Source organism: Setaria viridis, chromosome 5, assembly GCF_005286985.2.
Source record: "Setaria viridis chromosome 5, Setaria_viridis_v4.0, whole genome shotgun sequence".
NCBI lineage: Eukaryota > Viridiplantae > Streptophyta > Magnoliopsida > Poales > Poaceae > Setaria > Setaria viridis.
Window position 1 is genome coordinate 25,672,985 of NC_048267.2, and position 11,400 is coordinate 25,684,384.

The 11,400-nt window shown below is 46.1% G+C and overlaps 2 protein-coding genes and 1 non-coding gene across 4 annotated transcripts; all 3 read left to right on the plus strand.

The window, feature by feature from the left end:
- Positions 1-692: 692 nt before the first annotated feature.
- Positions 693-3,088, plus strand: LOC117854866 (uncharacterized). Of its 2 annotated transcripts, XM_034737125.2 has the most exons (6): positions 693-974; positions 1,539-1,841; positions 1,937-1,980; positions 2,059-2,121; positions 2,277-2,409; positions 2,496-3,088. In XM_034737125.2, coding segments are annotated over exons 1-6 (771 nt in total). In that variant the 5' UTR covers positions 693-748; the 3' UTR covers positions 2,498-3,088. The 2 variants fall into 2 exon arrangements, with proteins under 2 accessions (XP_034593016.1, XP_072149682.1); XM_072293581.1 differs by having other exon boundaries at positions 2,277-3,088.
- Positions 3,089-3,824: 736 nt separating this feature from the next.
- LOC117854867 (uncharacterized) lies at positions 3,825-4,770 on the plus strand. Its single transcript, XM_034737126.2, has one exon. The coding sequence runs from the start codon at positions 4,094-4,096 to the stop codon at positions 4,460-4,462; it is 369 nt and encodes a 122-aa protein (XP_034593017.1). The 5' UTR covers positions 3,825-4,093; the 3' UTR covers positions 4,463-4,770.
- Positions 4,771-7,594: 2,824 nt separating this feature from the next.
- On the plus strand, positions 7,595-7,733 carry LOC117859391 (small nucleolar RNA Z247). Its single transcript, XR_004641187.1, has one exon. It is a non-coding gene; the product is annotated as a small nucleolar RNA Z247 (small nucleolar RNA).
- Positions 7,734-11,400: the final 3,667 nt, after the last annotated feature.

Here is an 11,400-nt window from a genome sequence, read left to right on the forward strand (position 1 = left end):
GTCTCTCTTCTCATGGCCCAACAACACAAAGGCACGGCTAATTTATTCAGACTTGAACCTATGCATCAACAGATCAAACCAGCAGCAGTCTACCTGTCCTTGGGTCGCCACCGTGAAGATGCCACTGCGAGGAATGGGTCTTTGACTTCCTTCGCTGCTGCAGCGAGGAACTTGGGTCACGGCCTCCTCATCTTCTTCGGCTGCTGCACGGAGAGGCCAGGATCTCCTCATCCTCGTCTTCCTTCACAGCTGCGGCGAGGAAATTGCACCCCAAGGATGTCTTCATCTCCAATTTCGCCGCCCCTGTCGGGAGAAGTCGCGATCTCCTCAGCCGGCGTTGGCGGCGGCGGCAGATGGGGAGGATGCGACATGTTGACCTCTGCCACCCGGTTGAGATGGTTCTGGTTGGTTCTAAACCTATTGAACCGCACCCTCTCCTAACATGAATGGATTCAACCCGGAAACCAGCTAGCCCGCTCAATACTAGTTGATTGGTTTGGTCTGGGTTGGGCTTGCGGGTCAGTTGGTTTCGGTCCAATCCGTGAACAGAGTTATCTTGGCCCCTAAGTCTTGTACTGCTCTAAGGAATTAAGGATTGTTGGGTGTGAGGGGGATTGGGGGAATGGAGTGGCGGGGGCATTAAATAGGGGGGAGTGGGCAGGAGACTGAGTTCAATCTATTATACCGGATTCTATTCTTGGTACCGTTGTGCTTTAGGCTTCCCGCTGCTGGCTTGGGCAAAAAACCAATGGGCCGTTGCCGGCTGTGCGATTCGATCTTTTGTATCTTTTGCGCCGGTTTCTCTCCTCCGAAATTCTGGCCCCGAACCCCGCATGCCTCCGCCTCCGCGAGATCCAACTCAATGCCGCCGAGGCGGCGGCGGCGAGCGCCCCCCACCAAACCGCAGCCGGAGGAGCCTCCAGGCGCCGACGCGCCGTTGGAGGAGCGACTGGCATGGAACAGCCGCCAAGAAAGTACGGCACCCTGCACCCCTCCCCACTCCCTCCTTCCCAATCTATGCTACAGGAATGCGAAATTTCACTTCTTCAGACTTCATTGATGCACGTCGCAAGCAGGGCAAGATTAGGATGCGAAGGATTTTGTTGCTCTCAAGTATATCGTGCTATCTGTACTGGTTGACTAACCGGAATGGGTGGCTCACTTGGCCCTCTTTCTCAGAACCTCTTATTGGCAGCAAAAATCCACTTCCACAACTAACTGGGCAAGCTATATTCGAGTTCTTAGACTGAGGAATCATCTGAACCTTACAAAAATTAAGTGAAATAACCATAAGGATCGCACCAGAAAAACCTGATGTTGGGTTTAAAAGTTTAAAGTAGTTCTGTTTTAGCAGACTTAGAAGAGTGGCTTTAAATTATGATTCCTTAAATCCTGTGAGGTGCTAATGTTGAAGCCAATTGTTTTCTTTGTCCATCAGCAATGCGTGGCACAAACTAACTGTTCATTGCATTTGAGATTCTCCTGCAATGATTATGATTCAAACTTTCAAACTCCTAATCCAGAGTTCCAATAAACAGGTGAATGCCGGATTACTGCCATCAAAGCGATCAAAGATGCAGAGGCCGGGGACATACGTTCTTGGTTGCAATTGGTGCAGTCTTATTTATCCAAGGAGCAGCTGGAGGCAAATGTGTTGGAGTATTTTCAGGAGAACTTTCCCAATTTATCAGTTGTCCCTAATGAAAAATATGATGTGCTTGAGCTGAAATGGAATGATGGTGATAGATGCATAATTGGAGACTTCGTAGATGATAATATTCTGCAAGCTTCAATTGCATCATTGCCAACTGCCGGTGTCCTTCAGTTCCTAGGGGATTCAGGTTTGACCATGTCATCTACCTACTCATAGTTTATTTACTTGATGGGAACTAACCAGTAGCATCATGCTTAAATCATCGTGTTGCTAAATATGCAGTTGGGAAGGACTTCTATAGGCGCACTGGCAGTTTCAGTGATTTTGTAAGTATTCTACATGTACTGATACCAGATGTTTCTGGTTTACCCTTCACAAGTCTTATGAGTGTATGTTGCTTTAAGGCTTGGAGTGAGCTACCTGAAGGCCAAATGGCAGGAGCAGCGGATGCTTTTCAGACGCCTGGGGTATGCATTTTTCCTCTTTGCAGTTTACACGTCTGGTAAAACATTGTTTTACATTGTAATTCCATACTATATATCGTGTTTGCTCCAAGTGGATGGGTTGCTTCTGGATTGCCTTGAAATTTCACCTTCTGCGTTTAAACATAATCCTTTAACAGGCTGTGAGTAACCAGTTGTCCCTTGGCATGACACCCAAAACCGTGAGGTTACCCAAGAATGGCGAGATGCTCCTATCTGTGCATGGTTCACCTCTTGGGGTCTACAAAGAAGAAAATTTAGCAGCTGTTCAATGTATTCACCCTTTTCTCTTGCAAGTTTTCCTGTATCAGAACCGTCATTCGGTGCTTCCCCGTTGGCTAACCATTTTTCTCTTCCAGAATCTGGTAGTGGAACTGAAGATGCTCCCAGCTAACCCACTAGGTATTACTGAAAATAGTAAGAAAGGTGTGTGATTGGTTCATCACTACATTTTTTCACTCCTGTCTCGAGGTTGATTGTTATTTACCCTGCAAGATGTTACCAGCCCTTGAGTCGTTGACAATAACCGTAAGTGCTGCTAATCAAGAGTTTGACATTTGCACTCTGTTAACTAATTCTGTGTACTACCAACGAGTGGCTAGTGAACTGAACTATAGCTGATACTGACAATTCAAATATCTCGCATCGCTTGGTTGTCAAGTCTTAAATGTGTGTTGGTGGCAAGAATTGACATGAGGTTTAATCCTTTGTTCAGTTTATTTTTCCTTTTTTCCTTTTTCCTTGAATCTTTACGAAACAGGGCTGCCGGCATCTTTTACATGTAGATGATAAACTGGGAGAGAGCCCTGAGTTTAATGTTTAGAGTATCTCAACGCACCCTAACTTCAATGTGTTTAGGTCACCCTGTAATTTGATGAACCATGCTGTAGGATGCGGACTTCATTTACCTGAAATTGTGTATCTAAGTGCATCGACACTGTTCTTGTTGCCATTCATGTCCAGCCAACAGGTCGGCAAAATCAGTCGACCATGGGTTGCTATATGTACAGCTCCAGTTCGTTGAATCAGAAGTGTTAGTGGTTTATGAACGGAGAAAAATTATATGCCGCCTTCCGTGCTGTCATTTCCACCCCCTCTTGTTCCCGCACGTCTGAAAGCCTGGAATAATTCATTTGGTGTCCTGTCACAAGACAAGAGTTTAGTTCGTGATGTTCCTTATCTTCCCGTTCCCATCCAGCACAAGCACGGAACGGAAGCTGGGTGCAAAGCCCACAAAACTTTGCTGCTCCAGTTTATCCCAGTCTGTTTCTTTTCTTTTATTCCTTTTCCGCAAATGCAGCTAACTGCGGCTTGTATGTTTGCAGCCCAGGTCTCATTTAGCTAGCTTCCTTCTCTCGCCATTTCGGTTTTCAGGGCCATTAGAGCAGGCTTAATCTGTCAGTTTTAGCATGAGCTAACCAATGCACATATGGCCTCACATACTCTGCTGGCGCCTCCAACCAACCAAACCATGCCTGTCACTCGCACATAATCCTACCCGCGTCGGCACTAATCGGCACTAATTCCTTGGCATCCCATGTGTAAACCTACCAGAAGATACCACTGCCACCACAGCAACTCGCTCCAACTCAAATTAAATCAAATCCACATCAACCACTCAGGCCGGCCGCCGGCGCCTCCTTCAGGTTCAATACTCTGTTCTTGTATACCAATATATTGAGAGAAATTCTCACGGTCACGGGGCAATTGGCATTATTTCAGCACGCGACGGTTGACAAAACTGCGCGCTTGGATACTTAGTCTAATCTGCCGTTTCCACCGATCGAGCGAGCGAGTATTCCCAACCACCAAAAAGCCTCCGCCTCCCTCCGTTTCTTCTCTGCTTCGTCCCAACCGTCGCTGACCTCCCTACTAATCTTCGCGCTCGTCTCCCTCCCCTCCCTCCTCCGCTCTCAGTAGCTTGCTCGTCGCCAAGAAGAGCCACCAGCTGGCTGCCATGGACCGGTCCAAGTCGTACGCGGGCGGGCGCATGCAGATCGAGCCCTACTACGGCGGAGGCGCGCGGCCGGACTTCCGGTCCTACTCGTACAGCGCCGGCGGGGGCGGCGGTATGGGGATGTCGTCGTACTCGTACCAGTACGAGTACGGCGGCGGCGCGGCAGGGGCGGCGGCGGACGGGGACCTGAAGCGGAGCAAGTCGTCGAAGCGGCGGTGGCTGGCGCTAGGGGACCCGGACATGGAGCGCAAGCGGCGGGTGGCGGCGTACAAGGCCTACGCCGTGGAGGGCAAGGTGAAGGGCTCCTTCCGCAAGAGCTTCAAGTGGATCAAGGACCGCTACCTCCACCTCGTCTACGGATGGTCCTGATCGAAACAACTCGCTTCGATCGCGCATGTCTCTAGTTTTGGCTGCCTTCTTCGATTCTCCCTCTCTCTGTTCATGCTTTGCTTCGATCATGGTGAGTACGAGTGCATATCAACAAACGGTATAAACCTTTTTCTTTTCTTTTGGGAGCTTTATTGGTAGATGTTGTTCTTGATGATGCCAATGAACCAGTCAAGTGTCTGATGATGATGATGATGATGTAACCAAATGAATGGGTTTGTTGTTTCGAATTGTTCTTGGATGAATCGATCCATCGGGTGATCAATCGATGGAAACAAATTGTTCTTCTAGATGAGCTGTGTTTAGACATAAGCGCTTTGAGTTAGTCCAACTCTTTTCTGGTCAATTATTGAGCGCTGATGCAATTAGCTTTGCGTGTGTGGAATGAGTTATTGCTAGATAGTAGCTAGCGTGCGTGGAAGGGCGTAGGAAATAGCTTTGTCTTTCAGTATGGATCGGTTGGCGTCGATGACATAAGCCACACCCACAGCATGCCTCTCTCCTCTGTTTTTTTTTTCTTTGACGAGTTCTTGACACAAGTCTTCAACATTGCTATACCACTATAACACACATGGCGGCGGCAGGATGGCCAGCGGCGGCCACAGTTGGTCCAGGATGGGGAGCTGAAGCAAGTAGTTCTTAGTTAGCTACCTAGCTAGTTACCCCACTCACCCTGTTGAATCTTAAAGGGAGATCAGCGCCAAAGTGGATTCTGATAATTTTCTATCAGGTTGATTAGCTAGATCACAGTTTGATTTTTTTGGAACATAGTTAGGCCTCAACTGTACATGTGATTAACTACCAAAGAATAAAAAGGTCATCGAACGATTTTTCTTTATGGTAAAATATATGCATGACCTGATGTGAAAACAACATGCAAGGGCTTGGTTAGAATGTAGGGTTTTTTTGGACAAATCTTTGAGCAAAATTCCACCAATACATCCATCATCTTCGACCTTGCATAGTTGCACTTGCATGTAGTGTGAGTGATGATGGCGCAGCTTTGCAACCAATGGAGATTGCCTGATATGACCATCGAAACCATTGCCTTGGCTCCATGGAATCCCCAATCTCAGAGCACCACAAGCTCAATAATGGGCGTAGATGTGCTCGATCCAACGGCCAGTTGACAGCCGCCGTGGTCAACACACACAGATATTCCTGGCGCGCGTGGACAAGGACAACGTGGTGCCGGGTGCCTCACGCGGCTAAGCTACTTGAACCTGACGGCCCTGTCCCTGTTGCTGTCACTACCACGCGCGCAGCTGAAAGCGAACCCCAAAATTCTTCCGTTCCAATTCTCTCTAACCGTCGAACCAAAAACTGAGGAGGCCCGGACGCAGAGGCAGAGCTTGACAAACAAATCAGAGGGGGCCAAGGCCAACACGTGGATTTAAGGCCCCCTTTGGTCTCAACTAAGCTCCGTCAGTGCCCAGGCAGGGCGTCAACCTTTTCAACCAAGACCTCCAATTCTCTAGAGGATCGGATATTCCAAATTAAACTTTACCATCAACGTAACTACTGAGCCAGCCTGATTAAGTTTAATATGATGCATGTTTTTTCCTATTTATATCGAATTAAAGCACACTAGGGTTCAAATCTTACTGTCCATGCACCATCAAGTTGTTTGTGAGCTTCCCGCCAATTTTTTTTGTTTGTGAGCTTAGTAACCATATAAATATTGCTAGTTTGTGTAGATCTCGAAAGTAATGCTTCGCTAAAAGAATGCTCTTGCAACTGGCTTTACATGAGTTAGCAATCGGACGATTATGGATTGGTTAATTTGCACCCCGGGGGATTCGTACACAGAAAGAGAAAGAGGAAAAAGCCATTATCCAACGTTTCCACTGCTTTCTTTGTTAAACAGAGTTTCCGCAACTTGGTTTTGACTATTTCAAATTTATATAAGGACAAGGAAAACAATCATTGTTTGGTTGCTGCGGATCTTTCAAAACTTCTCCACAAGGATTAGAACTTACTAAACAATGTCAAAACGACATGATTTCACTCCAAGGAATGATAGGTGAATATGTGATTAAAAAAGAGAAACGGAGCCTGTTTCCCATCGGTTTAGTTTTGTACACCCTGAAGCCATGGCGAGTTTCCAATAGTTCCAATCGTCACTGATTTTGAACACCCTGGAACTGTTTTAAAAATGGACATCCGAGTTTTTTTAGATAAAGGAAAAGCAAACATTCAAGGCCTCTGCATAACCGTGCATATATTCATCATTAAAATAAGAAAATAATCTCAAGAGTTGCATATCCTTGTTAAGAAAACGTGTTGGTGTAGGACTTTGTTAAAGACCTGCTCACGTACAGCGCATGGCAATCCTGTCAAGGTACGTCGTACAGCAAGGATTAGGCGCATGAAGCTATCTGATTCCACGAGATAAAGACGTAGAATATTGTAACAATCTTGTAACAGATAAGAAGATAGTTAGAGATAGGGAGGTTTAACCGTGTATTTGAAAGTCAAGCTGTAATCTATCTCCATGTAATTGTGACAGCCTCCGGCACTATATAAACGCGGAACCGTGGGATGCGAGTTTGCTAACCACGTTTACCAAATAGCTTTACATCTTTACATGGTAATCAGAGCCATCTTCATCTAAGAAGCGTCGACGTCATGGCGACATCCTCTTCCTCGGCGACAGCATTGGCGCCGCTTGGTCCCCAAGTCACCGAGAAGCTTACCAGAGATAATTACGTGTTGTGGAAGGCGCAAGTTCTTCCACCCATCAGAGGGGCGCAGCTATTGGGAATCCTAGAGGGATCCGTCAAAGCCCCATCTGAGTTTCTGGAGATCGTCAGGGAGGACAAATCCAAGGAGATTGTCAGCAACCCGGCATATTCCTCATGGCTGGCGCAAGACCAGCAAATTCTCGCGTTCCTGTTCAACTCAGTTACAAAGGACGTGCTCGGACAGGTTGCAACCCTGTCCTCATCTGCAGAAGTGTGGGCGGCATTGGAAAATATGTTTTCCACCCAATCCCGAGCAAGAGTGACTCATCTACGGATGCAATTATCAACTCTCAAGAAGGGAAGCATGACGACATCAGTCTACTTCAACAAGATGAAAGCACTGGCCGACGAGCTTGCCGGCGCTGGGAAGAAAGTAGAAGACGATGAGATGATATCCTTCATTCTTTCTGGCTTGGACAGTGAGTATAATCCTATTGTTACTTCTGTCATGGGTCGTACTGATCAGATTCCTTTGAGCGAATTATACGCTCAGGTGATGGCATATGAAACAAGGCTGGAGATGTTGCGTGACAACTCTGGCAGCCAGTACATGTCGTCTGCCAATTCTGCATCTAGAGGTCGCGGTGGTGGCTATAACCCACGTGGTCGTGGAAACTTTGGCCGTGGCCGTGGAGGAAATCGTGGAGGCCGAAGCTATGGTGGTGCCGATGATGCTCGTCAATCTTTTAGGAGTGGCGGCCAGGGAAACAACAAGCCAAAGTGCCAAATTTGTGCTCGGCCAAATCACACAGCAAGAGAGTGTTGGTATAGATATGATGATGACAATCAAGCGAACAGCAACAAGACATCCAACTCTAGCCCTGCTGCAGCATATGGGATTGATACAAATTGGTATGCAGATAGTGGCGCCTCAGATCACATCACTTCCAACTTGGAGAAGCTGATTGTGCAAGAAAAGTACGACGGTCGAGATCAAGTATACTCTGCAAGTGGCCAAGGTATGAGGATTAATAATATCGGTCATTCTATTTTGCAAACCCCCTCTCGCAATCTGGTCTTGAGAAATATTCTTCATGTTCCAAGCTCACATAAAAATCTTGCATCTGTCCATCGCCTCACCCTTGACAATAATGTTCTTTTTGAATTTCATCCAAACTTTTTCCTTATCAAGGATCGGGCAACGAGAAAAATTCTTCATCGAGGAAGATGTGAAGGGGGTCTCTATCCCTTGGTGCCGCAGAACTCAGATGGCAGCCCAAGCAAAGAAGTCATCACCGTAGTTAAACCGACGATAGAACGGTGGCATAGTCGTCTAGGACATTCTGCTTTTCCTATAGTATCTCGTATTCTTAGAGATCATAACCTACCTTTTATTAGCAATAATACTACCGATTCAGTGTGTGATTCTTGCCAAAGAGCTAAAAGTCATCAGCTACCTTATTCCACATCTGAGAATTCCGCTCCTGCTCCTCTTGTTTTGATCCACTCCGATGTATGGGGGCCAGCGCCTACATCTGTTGGGATGTTCACCTATTATGTCAGCTTCATTGATGATTTTAGTCGCTACACTTGGATTTACCTCCTTAAAAACAAATCAGATGTGTTCAATGTGTTTCTAGACTTCCAAAAATTAGTTGAAAGACAATTTGATAAGAAAATCCTCTCTATGCAAATAGATTGGGGTGGTGAGTATAAAAAGTTAAACGTCTTCTTTCAAAGGAGTAGGATAACCCTTCGGGTCTCATGTCCCCATGCGCATCAACAGAATGGGTCTGCTGAAAGAAAACATCGTCACATAGTAGAAGTTGGGCTAGCTCTTCTTGCTAAAGCATCTATGCCTTTGAAATTTTGGGATGAGGCATTCCTTGCAGCCACCTATCTTATACATCGCCTCCCTAGCAAGGTCACTGATTATCAATCTCCTCTTGAGCTTCTATGTCGTGAACAACCAAACTATTCCTTTCTTCGTATATTTGGGTGTGCCTGCTAGCCGAACCTTAGACCCTTTAATGCTAAAAAGCTATCTTTCCGCTCTGTCCGATGTGCTTTCCTCGGTTATAGTTCTCTCCATAAAGGTTACAAGTGCCTCGATATATCGACAGGGCGAGTGTATATCTCTCGGGATGTCATATTTGATGAAGCAGTGTTCCCCTTTGAAGCTTTACATGAAAGTGCTGGAGCAAGGCTCCGTCAAGAAATATTACTCCTTCCTTCACATCTTCGTTCTAGCTATGGGGAAGCAAATAGTGATGATATGGTATTATCTAATCCTCATAACAATTTTTTCAGTGATGATTGTGATGCGCAGGAAGTCTCCAGGAATCAAACAGAGGCATCGGATCCTGTTTCAGGCACTGGATTGCCATCTCTGGTTAACAGCCAGGGGGGCACAAAAGGCCAGATGGATCCGCTGGCGGACGACTCCAACTTCCAAGTGGATACGCCGTACCCGGCTGGCGTAGCTCCAGCGGATACTCTCGCTTCATCTGCTGCCCCTGCGTCAGCTTCTGCGTCAGCGCCAAGGGGGAACGACTCCGGATTTGCTGCGGAGTCTCCTACGGACGACAGACCATCCGCGGACGGCGGATTTTCTACGGCTGACGGGCAACAACGAGTTACAACCAGATCGCAGCGTGGAATATTCAAACCCAAAATGTATACAGATGGTACTATTCGGTATACAGGATTTTGCTCGACAGGAGAGCCTGATGGCCTAGTTGAGGCACTTGGTCATCCTCGCTGGACTCAAGCTATGAAGGAGGAGATTGGTGCATTACACCGAAATAAAACATGGCGATTAGTTCCACCCAAGCAAGGTGTAAATCTCATTGATTGCAAATGGGTCTACAAGGTGAAAAGGAAGTCTGATGGAAGCATTGATAGATACAAAGCTCGGCTCGTAGCAAAAGGGTTTAAACAAAGGTATGGAATTGATTATGAAGATACTTTTAGTCCTGTTGTAAAAATTGCTACGGTTCGATTGGTCTTGTCTATAGCTGTTGCCAGAGGATGGTGCCTACGACAGTTGGACGTTCAGAATGCGTTTTTACATGGCGTTCTTGAAGAAGAGGTGTACATGAGACAGCCGCCAGGCTTTGAGGATCCAAAACATCCCAATTTTGTGTGCAGGTTAGACAAAGCATTATATGGGTTGAAACAAGCTCCTAGAGCCTAGTATGCTCGGCTCAGCTCAAAGTTGTATGATCTTGGGTTCAAAGCTTCAAAATCAGATATGTCGCTATTTATTTATTCAAAAGGAGGTGTCACAATTTTCATGCTTATATATGTGGATGACATTATTGTGACTAGCTCGTCACCCAAGGCTATCACAGCACTGCTGACGGATTTGAAAGAGGAGTTTGCTCTCAAGGATCTTGGAAGCTTAAATTATTTTCTTGATATTGAAGTGCAGCCAATGCGAGGTGGTATTCAATTATGCCAAGAAAAATATGCAAGAGATATCTTGACAAGAGTTGGTATGCTGAACTGCAAGGAGTCACCAGCTCCCTTGTCGTCAATCGAAAAGATGTCAAGGGAAGATGGTGAGCTCCTGTCAACGGGTGACTCAACTCGATATCGAAGTATAGTTGGAGCGTTGCAGTATTTGACTCTGACTCGGCTAGATATAGCATTTGCTGTAAATAAAGTTTGTCAGTTCTTGCATGCGCCTACGACATCTCATTGGAGTGCAGCAAAGAGGATTTTGAGATATATCAAAGGAACAATCAGTATGGGATTGAGTATTAAAGCTTCAGATTCCGTCCTTGTTAGTGCGTTCTCTGATGCTGATTGGGCAGGATGTGTTGATGATCGTCGATCGACAGGAGGGTTTGATGTATTCTTTGGACCAAACCTGATTTCCTGGAGTGCTAGGAAACAGCCTACGGTGTCAAGATCCAGTACAGAAGCTGAGTACAAATCTCTTGCCAATGCTACTGCTAAGTTAATTTGGGTAGAGACGTTGCTAAAAGAATTGGGAGTAAAATATCAAATTCCTCGCTTATGGTGTGATAACCTTGGAGCAACATATCTATCAGCAAATCCAGTGTTTCATGCAAGGGCTAAACATATTGAGATTGATTTTCACTTTGTTCGAGAAAGGGTTACAAGAAAACAGTTGGAGATTCGGTTTATACCCTCAGGAGATCAACTAGCGGATGGTTTCACAAAAGCGCTTGCTACACAGAAGTTCAAGATGTTCAGAAACAATCTTAA

Coding starts and splice junctions, on each gene's coding strand:
- LOC117854866 (XM_072293581.1), top strand. CDS start 749: ATGGGCCGTTGCCGGCTGTGCGATTCGATCTTTTGTATCTTTTGCGCC. Junction 975..1,538: donor ATGGAACAGCCGCCAAGAAA/GTACGGCACCCT, acceptor TCCAATAAACAG/GTGAATGCCGGATTACTGCC. Junction 1,981..2,058: donor CTGGCAGTTTCAGTGATTTT/GTAAGTATTCTA, acceptor TGTTGCTTTAAG/GCTTGGAGTGAGCTACCTGA.
- LOC117854867 (XM_034737126.2), top strand. CDS start 4,094: ATGGACCGGTCCAAGTCGTACGCGGGCGGGCGCATGCAGATCGAGCCC.